The sequence below is a fragment of the Chanos chanos genome, chromosome 7 (genome assembly GCF_902362185.1).
Source record: "Chanos chanos chromosome 7, fChaCha1.1, whole genome shotgun sequence".
Lineage (NCBI taxonomy): Eukaryota > Metazoa > Chordata > Actinopteri > Gonorynchiformes > Chanidae > Chanos > Chanos chanos.
In genome coordinates this window covers 35,730,490-35,752,989 of record NC_044501.1, presented here as the reverse complement: position 1 = coordinate 35,752,989, position 22,500 = coordinate 35,730,490, and the positions used below count along the sequence as shown (strand labels likewise).

The following is a 22,500-nucleotide window of genomic DNA, read 5'->3' as shown; positions in this document are numbered from 1 at the left end:
AAGAGGGAGAAAAGAGAGAGAATCAGGCAGAGAAACAACACTGGCAGCACTGTTTCTAAGCAGTCAGGTGAAAGAAAACTCTTCAGGAGAGGGAAGATTCTCTCCCTCTCCAACCCTTTGTTAATTATTCATGGAACCCACATGGAAGTCAAGTCGAGAGTCAATAGCTGAATTTTTTTTTTATTGTCTGGTTTGGAAAAGGGCAAATATTTCTCAGAAACACAGTCTCTCATGAAATGAAAAGAAAACATCTAATCCCAGCTTATGATGATGAGTTGATGACATTCTAAGCCCACTCAAGGACATGGTGAATGTGCTTAAGTGTGTGCTAGTGTTTGTGTGTGTGTGTGTGTGTGTACGTGTACGTGTGCGTGTGTGTGTGTGTGTGTGTGTGTGTGTACGTGTGTGTGTGTGTGTGTGTGCGCGTGTGTGTGTGTGTGTGTGTGTGTGTTTGTGCGTGTGTGTGTGTATGTGTGTGTAAGTGTACGTGTGTGTGTGTGCTCACGCGCGCGCATGTCTATGTGCATGGTTATGTGAGTATATACTTTGATGCTCTAATTTCTCCCTAGGGTTCAGATGTATTTGTGTGTGTTTATTCCGTGTGTACCTGTCCATGTGGTAGGTGCTATATGACTCTGACCACTGCCCTGCACCTCCACCGGGGTGGTTCGCCTAAAGGCCCTGCGGGTACGGGGAAGACTGAGACAGTGAAAGACCTGGGCAAAGCCCTGGGCATGTACGTCATTGTGGTCAACTGCTCTGAGGGACTGGACTTTAAATCCATGGGCCGCATGTACTCAGGCCTGGCTCAGGTAACGCGAGATAAACATGTGGCGAGACACTTTCACTGAGTATTTACATAACGCAGCAGGTAGGCTTTTAAATCATCCAATGCGCGCATGTGTGTGTGTGTGTGTGTGTGTGTGTGTGTGTGTGTGTGTGTGTGCATGAATGTGTGTGTGTGTGTGTGTGTGTGTTTGTGCGTGTGCTTGTACGCACGTGGTGTGTCTGTGTGTGTGTGTGTGTGTGTGTGTGTGTGCGTGTGCTTGTACGCACGTGCGTGTGTGTGTGTGTGTGTCTGTGTGTGTGTGTGTGTGTGTGTGTGCGTGTGTGTGTGTGTGTGTGTGTGTGTGTGTGTGTGTGTGTGTGTGTTTTCAGACCGGAGCGTGGGGCTGCTTTGATGAGTTTAACCGCATTAACATTGAGGTGCTGTCAGTAGTGGCACAGCAGATCCTGTCCATCCTGTCTGCTCTCTCCGCTGGATCCACAAACTTCATCTTCGAGGGCAGACAGATACGCCTTATCTGGTCCTGTGGTATCTTCATCACCATGAACCCTGGTACATAGCCCCTGTCCTTATTTTGATATGTGACCACAGGAATGAGAGACAGGTAGAAAAAGAGAGAGAGATAGAAACAGACAGGCGTGCAGCATCTGAGTGTGTGTGTACATGTGTGCATGTGTAAATCTAATTCGTGTAAAAATGTTACACTGTATATATGTGTGTGTGTGTGTGTGTGTGTGTGTGTGTGTGTGTGTGTGTGTGTGTGTGTGTTTGTGCGTGTGCACGTGTGCAATTCTGACACCCAGGATACGCCGGACGGACGGAACTGCCTGATAACCTGAAGTCCATGTTCAGGCCCATCTCCATGGTAGTACCAGACTCTACTCTCATAGCAGAAATCACTCTGTTTGGAGAGGGCTTCAACAACTGCAAGGTACCTACAGCAACACCCCACCCCCAGACTCAGGCCGCTTACACACGGGATTACTTTTAAAATGCTTTTTTGACAGTCCTTTAAAAGGCTTTTTAATGAGTTTGTTAAATTGTGATGTTTTTCGAAAAGAGTTCTGCTCGCGTTTAGACACAAGCTTCTGTATGAAAATATTGTTTCTTAATTAAAGTTGTTCTAAAATGAATGATGTAAATGAAAACTTGAAATTGGTGTTAGATTCTTAACATGACTCAGAATAAAAGAATCCTTACAGGGTTTGTTGGAGCCTTTTTGAAACACTCTAATGGCTTCTCTCAACATGAGACAAATCAGTCTCAAGGTTTCAAGAAAGTAAAAGAAAAAAAGTTGCAGTAATTAATTAGTGCGGACTGTTAAATGAATCCACATTTAATAAAGAGTCGAGTTGGCCTTTGCCGTTATTCACTAAAGCCATTCAGAGAGTGTTGATCTGTGTGCATAAACTCAAATCAGTAGCTCAGTGCTTGTGCCTGGATGCGTGGGTATGTGTGCATGTGTGTGTGTCTGTGTGTTTGTGAGAGAGAGAGAGAGAGAGAGAGAAAGAGAGAGAGAGAAAGAGAGAGAGAGAGAGAGAGAGAGAGAGAAAGAGAGAGAGAGACAGAGAGAGAGAGGGAGGGAGAGAGAGAGAGAGAGGGAGAGAGAGAGAGAGAGAGAGTGTGTGCATGTGTTCTGAGAGATCTGACAGCACTTCTGCAGCCTAGCATACAGCAACCACAGGGCTGTCTGTATCATCATCCCAATACACTATAGGTGTGTTCGACTTCCGTCTGCATGTCTGTGTTTGAGCAAGTGCGTATCCGTTATGTGTGTGTGTGTGTGTGTGTGTGTGTGTGTGTGTGTGTGTGTGTGTGTGTGTGTGTGTGTGTGCTTACTCGTGCGCGTGTGTTTAACACACCATGTGTGTCAAACAGGATTTAAGCGCAGCTCCACATCACGACACACGTCCACCTGGGTAACATCCAACCCCAATAACACACCTCAGAAAGCCTGAGATTTTATTACAACTCTCCCTCCCCTGAAAACCTCCCCTAAAATCCTCCCTTTAAAACCAGCAAACACGTCTGTGTTGATACTAATGGCTAAAGCTTGTTTGTCGATGCTGCGCACAGCTCGAGCCCAGTTGGCTGGCAGGGAGAGAGAGAGAGAGAAGCCTGGAGATTGAACTGTGAATGACAAATAATAGAGCTGAGATTAAGAAGACCGGGAATGGTCCCAGTGTCAAGGCAGACGCAGCCAAACCCTGAATGTCAAATGAAGCTTAGATATACACTGGCACAGAGCTATCACTCTTCCTCCAATTTTGTCTTTTGTCCAAATCGATGTAAAAGTATCATTATGTGGTATTGAGTATACTATTACCACAGAAAATGACGGGAAATAGCCACATCTGAGCTGTGTCATGTCAGAAACAGAAAGAGCTGTCCCCAAAGAGAGAGAGAGACAGACAGAGACAGAGAGAGACAGAGAGACAGTCTGGTCTGCCTTAGTGGCGTGTGTAGTTCTGGTCCTCTGAGCCGGAACAGACAGGGGTAGATCTGTCTCCTGCGAATAGAGTCTGCTCTGCTTAGTACAACTGTGTGTGTGTGTGTGTGTGTGTGTGTGTGCACAACTGTCTTAGTGTCTCTGTACAGTATGTTGTGAGTGATGATGAAAGCTAGGTGACATGATAACCCAGGAGCTTCACACGCTCCATTCTCTCTCTCTTTCTCTCTCACGCATTCTCCCTCTCTCACACCTTCCCCCTCTTTGTGTCTCTCTCTCTCTCTCTCTCTCTCTCTCTCTCTCATGCATTCTCCCTCCCTCTCTCTCTCTCTCTGCCCCCTACACAAGCCTGCACTCAGACTCATTCTCATGTGCGTCGTGTATCCGTGTATGCTCGGTGGATATCAGGGCCAGAGTCTGCTGGCTCACGCAGGCCGTGGGCTGGGAGCCCGGCATGAGTGTAACGCAGGCTCCAGATGACGTGGTCCATTTCTCGCAGCGCGTGACTGGCCTCTCACCGCCTGCAGGGCTCAGAGGGGGGCTTTTTACAGGGTCATTACACATGTCCTGTTTCCCCGCTACTCCCTCACAAAGCTTTTGATTCTCCACGTTCCCGTTTTTAAACTTGTTCTGTCTGTCCTTCTCCCGCAACATCCTCTGACACCCCCAGTCTCTGTCTGCATTTGACTTTACATCTTTTTTCATTGCTCTCTCTCTCTCTCTCTCTCTCTCTCTCTCTCAAATGTAGTTCAGTTCTATCCAAATCAAGGACAAGACTTTATTGGTACAACTGTTTATATAACATTATTGAAAACAATGCCAATACAAAATATTGAAATCTCTCTCTCTCTCTCTCTCTCTCTCTCTCTCTCTCTCGCTCTCTCTCTCTCTCTCTCTCCCTGGCTAAATGGTTGTTCCAACAGGCCAAAGGGACTGGGAGAGGGCCAGCTTACACACTTTTAATCCTAAGGGGTTTGCTGGCCTCAGGCCTGGAAATAGAATTTGGGTATTATCAGCTGACAGGAGATCTGAACACTTTGAAAAGAAGATTGGCAATGAATGGCTGTCTTTTTGACGTGGAAGGGAAGGGTGTTCTTAAGATCAAATGCTGGGCAATGTTGTGAAGATGTCTTTTCCCCCTCGTCGTTTTTTCAAGTCTTTCCTACCTGTACTCTGGTTCTCCCCAGCGTTTAGTTTACTGCACCTGTTTCATTTCTTCTTGCATTATATTTGTACTATATTATTCTAGATTTTTGTATCTCTTGTCTAAGACAGACATCCTATGACACTGTTTTAGTTTACTGAGGACAACACATTTGTCCATGTACTGTTTTTTGCTTTATTTTTTTTAAAGAGAGATTAAACTTGAAAGTCTCTCTCTTTCTCTCCCTCCCTCTCTCTCTCTCTTTCTCTCCCTCCCTCTCTCTCTCTCTCCCTTTCTCTCCCTCTCTCTCTCTCTCTCAGGTGTTAGCTAAGAAGGTGTTCACCCTGTACTCATTGGCTGTGCAGCAGCTCTCTAAACAGGACCACTATGACTTTGGCCTCCGCGCCTTGACTTCACTGCTCCGCTACGCAGGCAAAAAACGCCGCGTCCGCCCTGACATCGCTGATGAGGAGGTACACAGCCACATGATAAGCCTAACCAACAGTGACAGCTTTATAAAGCTGCTTTGGTCATCTGTAACAGCCTCTGTGTGTGTGTGTGTGTGTGTGTGTGTGTGTGTGTGTGTGTGTGTGTGTGTGTGTGTATGCGTGTGTGTGTGTGTGTGTGCGTGTGTGTGCGCGTGGGGAGGGGGCTGGTGTGGATGATGAAGGGGAACTGTAATGCTGACAAAGATTTGACACTGAGACTTGTGCCTCTCACTCTGCCAAGAACGGGCTGTGATAAAAAATGTATCAAAAGAGGACAAAAAACTTGAAAAGGACTCATTTCCACTACCTTCAGCACCAACTTCCCTGTTGCTTTTTTCCTCCATGTAAAATACCACTTCTCATGTACATGTAAAAAAAAACAAAAAAAAAACATGTCCCTCATAAATTCTTAAGGGAATACTTTCTATATGTAAACATCAAAGTGGCCTTGTATCAGTGATGCTGCTGTAGTGTTTTTTGAAACCTGTCGTGAAACACACAACTGGAACTCCAGACTGAATGACCTTTGACCTTTGGCTTCTGACCCTAGATCCTACTCATGTCCATGAAGGATATGAACATCGCAAAGCTCACCTCTGTCGACCTTCCTCTTTTTAACGGCATCATCCAGGACCTCTTCCCCGGCGTAGAGACGCCTGTGATCGACTACGGCAAGGTAGGGGTCCGGCAATCCCAGCATGCTCCTGGCCTTTTTATGGTCTCAGAAAAGCTAGGGTTATCTGTACGCTCAGACTCATAAAGACTAGAGGGATTGTATCAGCGCTCTGTTACCATTTTGCTCATTCTCTCAACACTCCCAGCCTTAACTGCTGTCATTGTCTTCTCACCTCACGAACACTGCTGTTCATCTGACATCGCTCTATGACAACTCATAGTTAGAGCCTATTAATATTTTCCAGCCACCCAAAAAGAGATTCTATCACCACTGTGATTCTTATTTAAAAACATATCTTGGCCACAGATTTATAGCTATCAACTCAGATGTCCCAAAAGAGAGCAATTAGTTTATACCAGTCATCAAATACTCCCAGAGAGTCTTGGATTCCAAAAAAAAAAAAAAGAAACTTTTCCCCCTAAAAAAGAAAAGAGTTGAAAGCACACATTGTGAGATTAGGGAATAAGCTGGTGTGTTGGAACAGGTCTTTGTGACTCAGGTATGCAGATGTAATGCAGACGTCTTTTAGACTGGCTCACTCGTCTGGAACCCGTGAAAGAAAGCAGCTGCCGCGCTGTTGAGCTGCAGCCATGTGTGATGAAGAAGAAGAGATTGGAGAACATCAGACTCTCATTTCAGGAAAGGGTTTTTTTTTTTTTCCCCTTTCTTTTTCTTTCTTTTTTTTTTGTTCCCGACACTGACTCCGCTCAGCCGCTGTGGATTCGCCAAAGCGCCGGCAGTGGATCACATCAACCAGACAAAGACACCAGCCCCTCAGCAGAGACACGTTAATGTGTTCAAGCTCCAATGTTTTTTTTTTTTTTTTTTTTCCTCCTCTGCCTGGGTTAATGAGGCAAGTTCTTTGAGAGCTGAGCAAGAGAGAGATTAAATTAGAGAGAGTTTATTGAAAGCAAAGGCTTTAGTTCCCCTGGATCAATTTTGTATGAAGTGCCTCACTCAGGAGTACAATGACAGGGCCGTTTGAAATTGAAACAGTGTCCTTTCTGTTCCCAATTCATTTGTTGGTAGTTAGCCTCCTGGGATACCTTATTACTTGTTTGTTTCCTGTACAGATGGGTTGATCTCTCAACCTCTTAGTGAGATATTAGTGAACTTTGACACGATGTTTCTATGAAATACTTCAGTGTCCGTTACATCCAACTGGTTATCTGTTTGTCTGGCTGGCTTTTCATTTGCTCATCAACCTAATAGGCCGTCCGGCTGTTTTCTCGTGGCTCCAACGGGGGTCTTTCCATGTGAGTCCGACGCTGCCTGTCTGTCTGTCTGTCTGTCTGTCTGACCATGTCTCTGTCTCGATATTCTCCCTAGCTGAAGGAGGCCATCGAGCAGGAGCTACAGCACAGTGGCCTACAGGTCACGCCCTTCACCCTCACCAAGGTCATCCAACTGTACGAGACCAAAAACTCTCGCCATTCCTCCATGATAGTCGGTAAGACGGGCAGCGGAAAGACAGTGACCTGGAAGACTCTTCAGAATGCCCTCTCGACCTTACACCGCAAAGGGCAGCCTGGCTTCAACCTCGTCCGCGTGAGTCCTCGTCCCTCTGGACTCTGATTAACCGCTCTGCCTGACTGTTTAACCTCTATCTCACACGGGGCTCTGAAATCTTACTCCTCATCCAGCCAACAGCATTTCCACTGGTCATGTGACTTTCAGACCATTATTGTTAGTCTGGCAAGTACTTGTATACGCAGTTCACTGTTCATATTTTACATTGACAGATATCACATCTATCATTACTTCTCCATGGGTCTCAAAATCAAAATCAGGAATGTTTAAGACTGTAGACAACACAGTTTTCTTTTTTGTTTTTTAATTTTCAAATATAAGTTTATGTATATCTACCATAATACTCCATATGCTTCGGTCCACACTCCAACCACTGTGCTTCAGTTGATTAGACACGTTGTGATAACATTATTAGGCTGTCTCTGTTTTAAACTGATATAGTTCAAAGTTTGAGAGGGTCTCACAGCAAAAGATATTGGCTACAAAAACAGACCTGTTTTTCAGTGCAGAAAATCTATAGTCTCCAGAGTGACACTAAAGCTACACCTGCACTCTCTGCCTCATTAGTTTAAAAATGAGACATCATTAGCAAGAGGCTAATGTGCTAACTGGTCTCTTCAACATCCAGACACACTCGATCTGATGCTTGACACACTCGAACGTGCTCTCTCAACTTTAGCCAGCACATAAGGCTCACTCTTAGCCGCTAACACCTGGGTGACTCCTTAAGGTGCGGGGGTTCACGGCTAGCGCTAATTGCGGCAGTTTACAAACACTTCCTTGCCACATTGTGTTTGGGGTGAGAGAGAAATGCGTTGTGACTTGTGGTGTAGCTCCTTTGAAGCTTCTCCAGTTGGATGGGGCTCCTTATCTCTGAAGCTGTGCGTGCGTGCGTGCGCGCACTCGTGCGTGCGCGTGTGTGTTCTGTGTATGTGTGTGGTGTTTGTGTATGTTGCGTATGTGTGTGTGTGTTGTACGCTGTGATACATTTTTCTTTTTCCCTTTGCTGTGTTTCTCCCCTTCATCCTTCCTCACCCTCTACTCATGCGTATTATCCAGCTGTTGTTAAAAATAGTCGGTAGACGTGGGGGTGGGAGTGTTGTCTTTCCAGGTTCCTTTATTTAATGACATTCCTGGTGTGTGTGTGTGTGTGTGTGTGTGTGTGTTGGGGGGGGGGGGGGGTGCAGTGCAGGTAAGATCTGACACAGTCAGTCACACTTTTTCTCTTCTTACTTCTTATATTGATTTGTTCTCTTTGTTGTTTCTCTGCTCTGCCACCCTCCTTTCTCCTTGTCCTCCAAAGCTTTCACTCCATCTCTCTTTCTTTCCTTCATCACTTTCTCAATGAGTTATCTGTTTTTTCCCACTATTTTTCTCTCTCTCTCTCCTCTTATGTCTCCTCATTTTCTCTCATTCTGTATGTTCTGTATATGTATATTCATCACACATTCTCTGTCATTCTCAGAGTGGAATCCTCTATAGGTTTGCGTCCCAGTGCTTTGTGTAATTCTGTGCGTTTTTTGGGGGAGTCCATCTCGTTCACTCTCTCGTTCTGTCTGTGACTCAAACCGGCAGGTCTATTTGCGTCCTCCCTCTTTCTCGCTCCCTCCCTCTCTCGATGCCTGTCTCCTTTTCCTTTCATATCTGACTCAACACCTCGCTCTTTGCATATCTATTTCTGGTGTCTATCTCTCTCCCACCATGCAAACATCACCTCCCCCTGTTTCCTCATTATCTCGCCTCTGCATCACCACACACACACACACGTACACTAACACTCACTCTCACACACTCACCCACATAGACACACACCATCACTTACTCTCACACACTCACACACTTAAGACACACACCCTAACTCCTACCGCCATCAGCCACCTGTCAAGCTCATATAGCCTCGCTACATTTTCTCCCTGTCTGACACTCTGTCTCTTTTATTTCCATACCCTCACTCATTCATCTCCTAACACCTCAGCACTGTCATCTCTAACCTTTGGCCTGTAATCTTGACCCTCAGGAGTGCCCTCTCAACCCCAAGGCGGTGAGTCTTGGAGAGCTGTATGGAGAATATGACCTTTCCACAAATGAGTGGACAGACGGCGTTCTCTCCTCTCTCATGAGGGCAGCTTGTGCAGGTAATCTCCAAAACAGAGAGAGAGAGAGAGAGGGAGAAAGAGAGAGAGTAATACATAGAGGATTAGAGCCATGTACACTAGGGGCCTCTTTATGCTGAGACTATTTGTCTCTATGAAGCATTCACAGTGGTCTCCATCAATAGGACTGTTTATTTTAACTGCATAAAACTGATGATTTTGATGCGCTGTGGATTAATGCTAATGTTTAGGACGTGACTTGTCTAGGAGTCAGAGATGGATAACGAAATGAATTGGAAACAGATATAAGGCACGTCAGAATGTTTTGGATCGGACGTAGTTTGTCCGCTAATGGAACGGCTCCTGTTCACAGGGCTGCTCACATACACACTAACAGCATACTGTAAACCCAGACTCTCCACGCACCTCTGTTTATGCCCATGAGAGCTGACACTTTTACCCCTTTTGTCTTAGACATTCAGTTATCATGGGAAAACTGGTCCCCTCACCCACTGTGCAATTTTTAATGTCTTTTTTGATATGCTTTTAGCTTAGGGAAACAGTGGGAAGAGGTGGGGGGGGCCAAACATTTGAGTTTGTGTCTGTGAGTGTGTGTGTGTGTGTATGTATGTGTGTGTGTGCGTGTGTGCGCGTCTGTGTGTCTCTCTTTTGGCCGTGGGTGACACATTTGCGGGGCTGTATTGTCCTCATTGACATACTGATGACTTACAATTCCCTTTTCCAAAAAGCTGGAGCTCACAGCAGGAGAACACTGACTAAACGACACTGGCCCGTTCCTCGCACAGAACGCCCTTCATCCCTGTAGACTTTTTGTTTTGTAACTCAACACGAATCCATCCACTCAACTAATTTTGTTTCCTCTCCGACAGTTTGTGTCACTCTGTGGCATTCCTTTTATTCTTTATAGCTGCTATCAAGCTGATACCATCAAAACAACTCATTTATTCATTTATTTGTATTCGTCTGTTCAGTTTCGCTGGGAGATGGTCGCAGTGTTTATTGGATTAAATGTCACTTTTCTGTGTACTCTTCATCTTTGCCTCTCTTTCTCTGTCTAACTCCCCCCTCTCTCTCACTCACACTCTCCCTCTCTCTCTCTCCCTCTCTCTCTCTCTCTCTCTCTCTCTCTCTCTCTGTCATGCTCTTGCTCTCTCTGGACATGTTGTCTGTCCTGCTGTGAGCAGAACTGTGCCCCCCTCCTTTTTTTTGTCTTCTGTGGCCCTGATGAGTAAGCCAGCGTGATACCGCCTCCATGGGGAGTTCATGAGCGAGTGACTGTGTATGTGTGTGTGTGTGTGTGTATGTGTGTCTGTTTGTTTGTGTGTGTGTGTGTGTGTGTGTGTGTGTCTTTTGTGTGTTTATGTGTGTGTATGTGAGTGAACATTAGACTTTTGTTTCTGCATTTTTCACTCTTGCAGCTTGCCAGCCAAACTTCTGTCTGTGCACACTCTCATTTACCCTCAGCCCCCACCCCCCGCCGCTGCCTGTCTGTCTATTGGTTTCTTCCTCTTCTTCACTTCTGCTCTTTCCAACCCATACATGTCACAGCATTAAGTCGGACAGAAAAGCGTGCATTGCGTACCGTGACTATCACTATCCACTGTTGTTTTCCCTCTTTCTAGTTGTCGATATATATTTTCCAGGGCATTACTCTCTCCCTCCTTCTCTGTCTCTGTTCCATACTAAATAATTCCACCACAGCAGTGCTGCCCCTGCTGCAGGAGTTCTCATCAGTCCTGAGGCACTGTCTCTGACTGATGTGTATGTGTATGGTCAGTTTGACCTTGGCCACAGTAAACGGAGCAGTGGCATCCTGTGCCATTATGTGCCTGACCTTTGCAGGTTGGCCTGGCAACAGCTGGGATCTCTGAGACAGCCATGACTGCTGCGACACATGTCAGTCAAGCTCTCACTGCCTCTGTGTGTGTGTGTGTGTGTGTGTATGTGTGTATTGCTCTTCATTTCTATTTCCTCTCTCATTTTTCTTTCTAGGGTCAGTTTTTTGCTCAGAAGTGTTTTTATTTCCCACGTGAACTCATTCATGTTTTATTACTATGCTGCACCGTTGTGTTTTGTATTTGTGTTTTTTGGGTTCATGGAGAGTTTTACAGTTGCTCCATGTGGTTTAAATCAGTTGCTATTCTGCTCTGTTTGTTTACTCTGTTTCCTTTGCCTGGGACAGGGAAGATCACTCCAGAGGAGATATGACACTTTCTCTTTGTTTTGTGAAATGGTTGGCACGTGTGTGTGTGTGTGCGCGCGTGAGCGTGTGTGCGAGTACAACACCTCATCAGTAATGGGCGAAAACAGATGGGCTGTGTGCTGTGTTCTGGTTTATTGTTCTTGATTCAGTAAATTAGATACATATGGCTGAAGTAAAGGAGAGAAGAAGATAAATGATCAGTTAGATTGTGAGCTTTGTTTCTGTGGATGTGAATGTGAATGTGGATGGGATGCTGTTTTGTGTGTGTGTGTGTGTGTGTGTGTGTGTGTGTGTGTGTGTGTGTGTGTACGTGTGTGTCTTTGTGCAGATATGTGCCAGAGTGAGTGAATATGTGTTTGTGTGTCTACATCTAAATGAGTCTGAAAGAGTTGTGTGTGTGTGTGTGTGTGTGTGTGTCTGTGTCCAATGTACCTAATACACTCTCTCTCTCTCTCTCTCTCTCTCTCTCTCCTGCGGTGTTGCTGAGCTCAGATGAGCGGCCTGATGAGAAGTGGATTGTGTTTGACGGGCCGGTTGACACACTGTGGATCGAGAGCATGAACTCTGTGATGGACGATAATAAAGTCCTCACACTCATTAATGGAGAGAGAATTTCTATGCCTGAGCAGGTAGAGCTCTCGCTCTTACACACACTGCAGGGACAGCAGGACACACACACACACACACACACACACACACACACACACTCACACACACACACACTCAGAGAATCTTGCCACTGCCAGGGAATAGACCTCACTGAACTGAATCAAAATTCACAGTTTAATGTCTAACAGCAAATGTTTATCTCATTATTTAAACTGCTGTATATCATATTTATCTCATTAAGGAACACATTTATGAAAGAAATAACCAGTTCCTGTGCGTGATTGAGTTGACCACAAATATATAACGTGTGCTTGTGCATTTTGGCGTCTGTGTCTGTATGTGTGTGTGTGTGTGTGTGTGTGTGTGTGTGTAGGTGTCTCTGCTGTTTGAGGTGGAGGATCTGGCAGTGGCTTCTCCGGCCACAGTGTCACGTTGTGGGATGGTCTATAATGATTACTCTGACCTGGGCTGGAAGCCTTATGTGCAGTCTTGGATGGACAAACGGCAGAAGGTGCTGCTCGCTTAATTAAGGCTGAAGGCTACATATTAAAATGCTTCAGTTATTCCTGTCTCCATATACTCTAGGTCGGAAGTGTCACCTCTTCCCTGTTTCTTGGCACTTCATCTACCTCCTCTGTTTCTCCCTGCTCTGTTTTTCCCTCCTCCTACCTCTCAATCCTCTGCACTCTCTCTCTCTCTCTCTCTCTCTCTCTCTCTCTCTCTCTCTCTTTCTCTCTGCGTTGTTTGTGCTCTCTTTCCCTCACTGCCCATTTGTTTTTGTGTTTTTTTTTATTCCCCTTCTCTCTTCTTTTTCTCTCCCACTCTCTGCAGGTGGAGGTGGAACATCTGAAGCGCTTGTTTGACAAGTACACAGAGAAGACTATTCACTTCAGACAGACTCACTGTAAGGAGCTGGTGACCATCACCGAACTCAATGGCGTAACTTCTCTGTGCCGACTGTATGACTCACTGGCCACGCTTGAAAACGGGGTCAGCACCATGGCAACACACGCTCACCTCTTTCAGACTACTAACTGACAGCGTGGTCTTTTGAAATTTTCCTGCTGCCTAGCCCGACTGTACATGGACATATGTAATGTCGCGTTTAATCTGTCACGTGTTTGACCCCATCCCTGCGCTACAGGTGAACCCTGCAGACTCAGAGCACTATGGCCGTATGGTGGAGCTCTGGTTTCTCTTCAGCCTCATCTGGTCGCTGTGTGCGTCCGTGGATGAGGATGGACGCAAAAAGATCGACAACTTCCTCCGCGAGCTCGAGGGCACCTTCCCCAATAAGGTGTTGCATTTGATGTTTGTGATATATCGTTTATAAACACATTATCACATATTCCATACCGATCTTCTGCGGTTCAACGCTGAAGAGGCTGTAGCAATTAATACAAATCAAGATGCTCCGTTACACTCTTAAGAACTGGGTTCCAGTTTGGTGTTGCGCTGTGAGTTTTTTATGCAAAGTATGTTCACTCAAACGTCGCTCTATGATTCACAATGTTCTCTTTAGGATACCATCTATGAGTACTATGTGGACATCAAGAACAAATCGTGGGCGTCGTTTGAGGACAAACTGCCCAAGGGCTGGCGTTATGCCTCCAAGTGAGTGGCCATGTGCCCCGGTGCCCCTTTGTTCTTCAGCCCGACGGGGAGTGCCAACTGCCTGCAGGTTTTGTCAGGGGCCTCCTGCCTGGCAGCAACCCATTGCCTCCATCCCAGCGTTCTCTTCACATATTTCATCCTTTGCTTTTCTTTCTCTCCCTCATTTGTCATGTCACCCTGCCTCTTTCCCTTCATCATCCACTTTCCTTTGGCTCCGCGCTGTTCTGCTCTCCCTTTTCCGTTTTTCCATTTTTCTGTTCTATTTATGCTCTTTTTTTCATCATTGTCTCCTCTGTTCTCACCCAATCTTTCTTATTCTGTCATTCAATTTGTGTCATTTCTCATCCAATCTGTTCTTTTTCATCTCCCATGCCTCCTTATCTTACCCGTTCTCTCTCTCTCTCTCTCTCTCTCTCTCTCTCTCCCTCCCAGTGCTCCATTTTATAAGATCATGGTCCCTACTGTGGATACAGTGCGGTATAACTTCTTGGTAAAGACGTTGGTATGTGGCCAGTGTCCAGTGCTGCTGACTGGTCCAGTGGGAACAGGAAAAACCTCCGTGGCCCAGAGTGTCCTGCAGGGACTGGACTCGTCCAAGTGGACCATGCTTACCATCAACATGTCCTCCCAGGTGAGACGAGCTCGAGCGTATCTGAGACGTCGTCTGAACCCTCGCGCTTTACAGAACATTGTCAGAGAAACATGGAAGAACAAACCAGACCCTCCAATCAGAGAACCAGACTGGCAAATGTCAGTGATTGGCCGAACGTTGACGCAAGGCTTTTCCCCAGGTAGAAATGACTCTGTAATTGCCAGGTATGGATGAAAAGCAGCAGGAGTCCAACTCTCAGAGGACCAGAATTACAGTAAATACTCCAGATGCAAACCTAGCGTGGGCTGAATAAATGGATAGACAGAGTGAATGACATTGTCTTATTTTGTATGATAATCGGACAGGCAGCACAACCCGGGGTAGTCTGAGTGAATCAATGCATTTTTGATGAAGCAATGTCAAATATGTTGATAAGTGATTATGTGAGAAGAGATTGAAGACGGTACATTGATGTGTGCACTAGTGAGATTTGATCGGTCTGAAACAGCTTTGTGAAAAGTCACCTTGGGTTGATTGGTCTGTCCCCTAGAACTACACGACTCCCACCTACCTGACATAATTTGCACTGTCACATACAGAAATATCACACACCCCTGCTATCTGCCAGCCTCCACTGTAATGTATGGGTGCACAGTTTTGCATGTGCTTTAAGTAGGTTCAGTGCACTGGTTATAGACCCATAATTAGTTGAGTCAGAGTACTGCTCCTCTGCCCACACCAGAGAAAAGATGAGTATGAGAACCGACACAGAGGAAGTATTCATTATCGTTTTTTGTCATCGGCGTTGTTATCGTCAACGTCGCCTTCACAGTCATCATCATCATCATCATCATCATCATCATCCATTGTCATGACTGTCATCATAACATCAGATGGATGTTCTGAGTTTATCGTGATGTGAATCTGTTTTCCTTTCCTCCCCAACATCTTCTCTCTTCCCCAATTATCTCTCTGCTCCTCACGCTCTCTCTCTGTCACCACTCTTCCTCTCCCTCTTTCTCTCTCCCTTCTTTCTTTTCTTTCTTTCTTTCGTTCTTTCTTTCTTGCTTCCTTTTTTGCTTTCTTGCTTTCTTCCTTTCTTGCTTTCTATCTCAGACCACCTCTAACAACGTGCAGGCCATCATAGAGAGTCGTGTGGAGAAACGCACTAAAGGGATCTATCTCCCAGTGGGAGGGAAGCGGATGCTGGCTTTCCTGGACGACCTGAACATGCCAGCAGAGGATGACTTTGGCTCCCAGCCTCCTCTGGAGCTGCTTAGGCTTTGGATTGACTATGGCTTCTGGTACGATCGACAGAAGCAGACACTTAAATGTGTCAAGGTACGCAGGAGACTGGAGTGTGTGTGTGTATGTGTGTGTGTGTGTGTTTGTTCGTACGGCTGTGATCACGTGATCTAGTATGTGTTGACAGACATATGATCCTGTTTGATCTATGTAGGTCTGATATTTTTAGGATTCATCCATTTTAATATGTTTGGATGAGGAGTGGTGTTGACTCTATAGAGTTAAACGCTATAATGAACATATCTAGCCTTTTCCATTCTTCAGACCTGACTTAATGTTAAAGAAGCCTGTTTTCCTCTTAGCTTGGTTGCCTCTTTCCTCTTAGAACAGGTGAAAAGCCATTGTTGGTTCATAGCCGTCACCTGCTGAAACGGCATCATCCAATACAGTCTTGGACCAGATCCTTGCGTTCTACCCACTAGGCAGGCACACTTTTTACTGAACCTCACCCTCAGGGGTAGTAACACTGGTATACTAACATTAAGCCATTTTGTCCTCGTCTCGCCGCTAGGACATGTTTCTGTTGGCTGCAATGGGGCCCCCTGGTGGAGGGAGGACTCACATATCAGGCCGCCTGCAGAGTCGCTTCAACCTCATCAATATGACCTTCCCTACGGTGAGTGGACCTCAGCAAAGAGCTTCACTCCGCACTGAAGAGAACCGAGCCCACCCCCAGAGCAACAGGAGATATTCAAATGCAAAGCAGTCAAACCGCATTATCTTAAAATGTACATTCACTTGGTATAGCAGTGGACTGTATGTATGGGGGGGGGGGCCTCTTTCTGTGGCGATACTCTGTTCTTCTCATTGTGATTCTGCATGTGTTTAACCTCAGCGGAATAAGGCTGCATTGATTGAGAAGACGATGGTGATAATGATAAGAACCACAACACTGAACGCGCTTTGATTTAGCAGACTGTGAGAAAGGGGGGGACGACAAAAAAAAAAAAACAACAGCTGATTGATTTGCTCAGATTCTTTCCTCCTCTTTTCATTACACTCTCTCTCTCATTTTCCTGTCAGCCCTTTTAACATATGCGTATTCCTCTCCTATCCTTTAATCTCCCCCTCTGACCCATCATGTCTTATCTCTCCTCCTCTTACAAATCGTATTTTTTTTGTTTTCTCTTCTTTTTTTTTTTTTTAACCGATCCATCTTTCTAAAAGTTTTTTATTCCCTTTATCTATCTTTAAATGTTCATCCCTCTTTCCTTCTGTTTTTTTTTTTTGTATTTTTCCAATTCCAGGAGTCTCAGATAAAGCAGATCTATGGCACCCTGATCAACCAGAAGCTGCAGGAATTTCACGAGGAGGTGAAGCCCATCGGTGAGGTGCTGACCCGAGCCACGCTGGAACTCTACTACGCCATCATTGGCCGGTTTCTTCCCACGCCAGCCAAGATCCACTACCTCTTCAACCTGCGTGACATCTCCAAGGTGGGCGATGGAAACACATCGACGGCTACAGTGTCAAAGCTGACTGCTGTGAGGCCATCGATGTAGAACCCAGACCGATCTAACTGTGTGATGAATATAATCTTTAAAAAAACAGTGGTACATTCAAAAACCTTTTCAACAGCATCGTTTTACCACTTTAAACAAAACAAAAAAAAAAAGGTTTCGCTGAATGACTTCTGAATGACCTGAAATGCTTGTATTAGTGTTTCGGGCCTAACCCTCCGTGGTCCGTGGCCGTTCCGTGTCTCGGCAGGTCTTCCAAGGCCTACTGCGCGCCAACCGGGATTTCCACGACACCAAGCAGAGCATAACCCGACTCTGGATCCACGAATGCTTCAGGTAACAGCCTCTTCCGATGAACCCTGACCTCTGAACTCTGACATTAACGGCGCCCTGCCGAGCTTACGGAGTGTGTTTGTGTTACAGAGTGTTCTCAGATCGACTGATAGACCACGCTGACCTGGAGGCTTTTGTGGGCCTGTTGTCGGAGAAGCTGGGCTCTCTCTTTGACCTGACCTTCCACAACATCTGCCCCAACAAGCAGCCACCTATTTTTGGTACCATCTCATTGTGTAGGCTAGAATATAAGAGGGGATTACTGGATTAGGAATGTCACAACACCAGCGTTTTGGTAGTCAATACCAATTACCAGTGAAATTTCACAGTTTTCGACACCACGGCAATTCGATGCCACGTCAAAAACAGAAATCCTGTTTCATACAGTCCTTTATATAAGAACCTTGCATGATCATTAACAAGTAAAAACTAGAACAAAGGCATGTAGCCTTCAAGGATTTAGCAGCTAACCACAAACAGCAGCTTCAGAGTATCTCCTTCATTATTCAAGTAAACAATATTGTGCTTCCATTTGGCAGTATAAAATATACAAGAGTAATGAAATATAAAAGATACAACTACTAAAAGTAACATACTGCCATTTCAAAAGCTGCTATGTCCGTTAAATAGTTAACCAACCATCATTCATGTAAAGTATTGCTGGTAGTCGAATAATATTAAAATACAATCAGCTTTTCTTGTACAGCTATCCAATTGTTGTACCCTAGGACTGCTATGAAAAAATGAATAAACTAGGCCTAGATCAAAATAAGAACTCTGGCATATGGCCTTCAAGTAAAAATAAATAAATAAATAAATAAAACACAAAGAAAAAAGGCAACCTGAGCCAATATTAATCCCAAATTTGAGGTATTGTATGAAATGTTCAGCTGTAACTTCAGTTTTTGATATGTAAACTCTAAGTGCAAACAGTAGTCAGGATTTACTGACATGGTGACATACCATTATTGTCTGTAAATCTCCACTTCAAAGACCACCCCTGTGTTTTGTTGACGCTTGACTGAACGGTGAGGATGCTACAGTGAGCCTCAGCCTAAACTCGTGATGTAATTTAGCTCCACGACAGTGCTATCACTGCTGCAGCACTAATGTGTGCCACTTTCATCTGTCGTTTGTCTCACGTGTTTCTCACGTGTTAGACAGCGTTCCTTAGTTCTCCTTCTGCTTGCAGTCGGTTGGAGTACAGTATCAGTAAGGGACTGGAGTGTGGTGTCTGTACCGTCAGTTCTGTAGGAACATGAGAACCATTACGTTTTCTGAATTTTGGCATCAACTTGGTTCTTGTGACATCCCTGGCACGGACGACAGGTGTTTGGATTCTAATTTGCCATGTATACTGTGAACTAACACACGCATGGCATAATCATTTCTTATGCTTATTTGAATAGCCTGAGATAGGGTGCTCCCAGGCTAACCGGGATCTGCTGTGCTTTAGGTGACTTCTTAAAGGAGCCACGCATGTATGAGGACTTGGTGGACTTTAAGACCCTGAAGGCATTTATGGAAACTCAACTGGAGGATTACAATCTGACCCCAGGCGTAGTGCCCATGAGTCTGGTGCTCTTCCGCGACGCCATCGAACATGGTCAGCACACTACAAATCCCACAAATCACTGCACCGCCGCACAATTAAAACTACAAACCCCACTTCACCTTTAGCAATTATATTGCTAACTCCCACAGCACAGATTGCAATTATATTACCAGTCCCACAACAGAGTAAACAATCATTCATCAAATCCCACAACACAGTATGTAATTAGTCTCCGTGTCACTCACCGCTGTATACGGTTTTGCTGCCGATCAGCATGACATACAGTTAGACAGAATATCACACAACACAGCATGCCATTTGACATCTTACACAACACTGTCAAGAACACTGCACCACCTCTCCCTGGGTGATTAGAAAATTATTTGCTGCATCAAATAAGTGTGCAAATGTGTCAATAAGCAAGTGTGTGTGTGTGTGTGTGTTTGTGTGTGTGTGTGTGTGTGTGTGTGTGTTTGTGTGTGTGTGTTTGTGTGTGTGTGTGTGTGTGTGTGTTTGTGTGTAAAATAAAACATGTAAATTAGCTTTCACATGCTGATGCACCTGGTGAGTTTGGCTGTTTTTGACTGTGTGTTTATGTGTGCATTAATCAGCATATATGTTCTCCTTCAGTCACGCGAATAGTGCGTGTGATCAGCCAGCTGCGAGGGAACATGTTGCTGGTGGGTATCGGGGGCTCAGGCAGGCAGAGTCTCACCAGGCTGGCTGCCTCCATCTGTGAATACTCACTGTTCCAGGTGGAGGTCACCAAACAGTACCGCAAACAGGAGTTCAGAGAGGGTGAGACTTGTGCTATGTAAACACATTTCATTCACACTACTTAAAACAACAAATAATACTTTACCTAGAGTACAAACTGTTATCAGGAGAGAGTAATATTCACATTCTAATCATTTATACATACATGTAATAGAAATAATGTAATAGAAAGGTAATAAACATATTCAATACATGTAATTTATAATGCAAGGTCATGCCTTACATGTACAGTAAACAGGCAGTAGGATAAGGTAGTATTCCTGTTGTTCATGTTTCCATGTCATAGCAATGTAGACTTGTTATATTTTTTCATATAGAGGTATTATAGTTCTGTGTCATCATTCATTTATTTCAGTTAAAAGTCCCTGCACTAGTTACATATTCGCTGTAATTATTCACTGCTGAATATGGCAGTCGTCCCCTGTTCCACCTTTATCCTGACAATATGACAGCTACGTCTCGTTCCATTGCTCCTGACTTTCATTTTTGGTGTTATTCATCAAAATGCATTTTTTTTTAATGCACAAGCCAAAAGAGCAGGAAGCCAAAATGTTATTGTGCGAGTTATTTTTGAGTTATTTATGGCTGGGATGATTTTTTCCTCCTTATGCAGACATTAAGAGCCTCTATCGTCTGACCGGAGTGGACAACAAGCCCACGGTCTTCCTGTTTAATGACACTCAGATAGTGGATGAGTCTTTCCTGGAAGATATTAACAACATCCTCAGCTCTGGAGAAGTGCCCAACCTCTACAAATCTGATGAGATTGAGGAGGTCTGTCTCTTAATTAACACACACACACACACACACACACACACACACACACACATATACACACACACACACACACACTCTCATCAATCTTAGTGTTACACGGTGTTCTTATTTTAAGTTTTGTGTGTGTGTGTGTGTGAGTGTGTGTGTGAGTGCGCGCGCGTTCCTGAGCATATGTGACGTGTCTTGCGTTTTGTCTCCTCAGGTCCAGAGCGCTCTGGCTGACTCAGCCAAAAATGACAATATTCTGGAGACCCCCGACTCCATGTTTAACTACCTCATAGAGCGAGTGAGGAATAACCTTCACATTGTGCTGTGCATGAGCCCCGTGGGGGACCCTTTTCGGTAATGACCCCCCCCCCCCTCCTTTTTCCAGACGCTTATTTGCTTACCCATGCCTCCATCAGAGGGTCTCCTCTTTCACAGGAACTACCACCAAAAGAGAGAGAGAGAGAGAGAGCTATAATCCTCACGCACTTACTGTCATGGAATTTGCGCTATTTTCAATTTTGCAAATCTGCACGCATGGAGAAGCTACAGTAAGACGAACACTCAGATTTATTTGTAAGCGTGAAATGGAGACGCCGTGAACCAAAAGCAATTTACAGGAGCTGACGTTGAGCTAACTCTGACTTGTTCACACTCTGTGCTTCCCGGAAGCACAGGTGTTGCAGAGTTTGATTTGATATCTCCTCCCTTCCACCAAGCTGTGAAGTTCTTTCTTTTTATGTTAAGTTGAAGCTCATTAATGATTCTGATTCTGTCCATCCCTGTCTCTCTCTCTCTCTCTCTCTCTCTCTCTCCCTCTCTCTCTCTCTCTCTCTCTCTCTCGTGTAAGTCTGATTATGGCTGCTCCGGTTAGAACAGCGGAGAGGACACATGAGAAATGCTCCCATTAATCAGCAATTTGCATCCCTCCTCTGCGGAACGAGCCTCTGTATGTCAGTTAGCGTGTTTTGGCGTGACCCCGGGGCTGCGTCTAATTAAAAATGACGGACTCGTCTCGCCGTTGATTCAGACCTAGCCCTTTTCTGATTGGTCGTGCTCTAAATTGCCGGCTCTGTGTCCGTGGTCGCACATAATAGCCCCGATTGGCCCAGTGGGTGCCATTACCCAGGACGAATCTCGTTTCTCCCACATATTGACCTGCCTGTGTGGGCCAGAGGAGTCTTGAGCAAAGGCGGACGGCGACTCAGGTGAAATTTACGATGTGAGGTGGATAAACGGCAGTATAACCCACTGCCGTCCTGACCTTATAACCCACAGAGATACACTAACAACCCCCTCAACCACTTTTAATGGCTACATTCTAGTTTTAATGTCTTTTCTATGTGTGTGTGTGTGTGTGTGTGTGTGTGTGTGTGTGTGTGTGTGTGTGTGTGTGCGCACGCGCCACAGGAACCGTATACGTCAGTACCCAGCACTGGTGAACTGCACCACTATTGACTGGTTCTGTGAGTGGCCACGAGACGCTCTACTGGAGGTGGCAGAGAGATACCTGGATGGACTGGCACTGGGGAGTACTGAGGGGGTGAGACACACACACACTCACACACACACACTCCCTCTAAACAGCTTTTGTGAGTCTGACAAAACGTATGTGTTGGTGTATGCTCTCCATCTCAAACCGAAGTCTGAAACTGAGCTCAAACTCAAACTGAGAGTCCACTGCCCCATGACTAATGAAGTACTAAGACACAGTCCTGTTCTCTTCTGTTCTGACAGCACTGACAATACCTTCGGTCATTTAGAAACCTGAAGGGCTTTGTACTGGTTTCTCTCTGCAGATCCAGACCAAAGTGGCCAGTGTCTTTGTGACTATGCATCAATCTGTGGTCCAGTTCTCTGAGAGGATGAGGGTGGAGCTAAAGAGACGCAACTACGTCACACCCACCAATTACTTGGAGTTGGTGTCTGGATATAAGAAGTAACCATCAGACGGCCTCAATCTCCATCTGCATTTGGCTTTACATCTGTTTTTCCTTTTAATGCCCCCCTCCCTCTCTCTCTCTCTCTCTCTTCTCCCCACTCTCTTGCTTCATTGCCTTCTCAGCATTAGTGAAGCTGTGGTGGAGAAAACCCTCACTGTC

At 45.3% G+C, this 22,500-nt stretch overlaps 1 protein-coding gene across 1 annotated transcript in view; it reads left to right on the top strand.

Annotated features, from left to right (window-relative positions):
• The window catches only part of dnah2 (dynein, axonemal, heavy chain 2), a 90,854-nt gene that overhangs the window by 48,626 nt on the left and 19,728 nt on the right, over positions 1 to 22,500 (top strand). The window contains exons 36-59 of the mRNA XM_030779250.1: positions 623 to 812; positions 1,159 to 1,339; positions 1,591 to 1,718; positions 4,701 to 4,853; positions 5,419 to 5,544; positions 6,874 to 7,092; positions 9,092 to 9,209; positions 11,884 to 12,020; positions 12,374 to 12,511; positions 12,832 to 12,990; positions 13,145 to 13,297; positions 13,523 to 13,614; positions 14,047 to 14,245; positions 15,323 to 15,547; positions 16,023 to 16,127; positions 16,759 to 16,947; positions 17,222 to 17,307; positions 17,395 to 17,525; positions 18,761 to 18,910; positions 19,490 to 19,657; positions 20,250 to 20,410; positions 20,616 to 20,755; positions 21,809 to 21,941; positions 22,198 to 22,337. Of these exons, the coding sequence (XP_030635110.1) occupies positions 623 to 812; positions 1,159 to 1,339; positions 1,591 to 1,718; positions 4,701 to 4,853; positions 5,419 to 5,544; positions 6,874 to 7,092; positions 9,092 to 9,209; positions 11,884 to 12,020; positions 12,374 to 12,511; positions 12,832 to 12,990; positions 13,145 to 13,297; positions 13,523 to 13,614; positions 14,047 to 14,245; positions 15,323 to 15,547; positions 16,023 to 16,127; positions 16,759 to 16,947; positions 17,222 to 17,307; positions 17,395 to 17,525; positions 18,761 to 18,910; positions 19,490 to 19,657; positions 20,250 to 20,410; positions 20,616 to 20,755; positions 21,809 to 21,941; positions 22,198 to 22,337 (3,621 nt within the window). The remainder of the gene's footprint in view (positions 1 to 622; positions 813 to 1,158; positions 1,340 to 1,590; positions 1,719 to 4,700; positions 4,854 to 5,418; positions 5,545 to 6,873; positions 7,093 to 9,091; positions 9,210 to 11,883; positions 12,021 to 12,373; positions 12,512 to 12,831; positions 12,991 to 13,144; positions 13,298 to 13,522; positions 13,615 to 14,046; positions 14,246 to 15,322; positions 15,548 to 16,022; positions 16,128 to 16,758; positions 16,948 to 17,221; positions 17,308 to 17,394; positions 17,526 to 18,760; positions 18,911 to 19,489; positions 19,658 to 20,249; positions 20,411 to 20,615; positions 20,756 to 21,808; positions 21,942 to 22,197; positions 22,338 to 22,500) is intronic.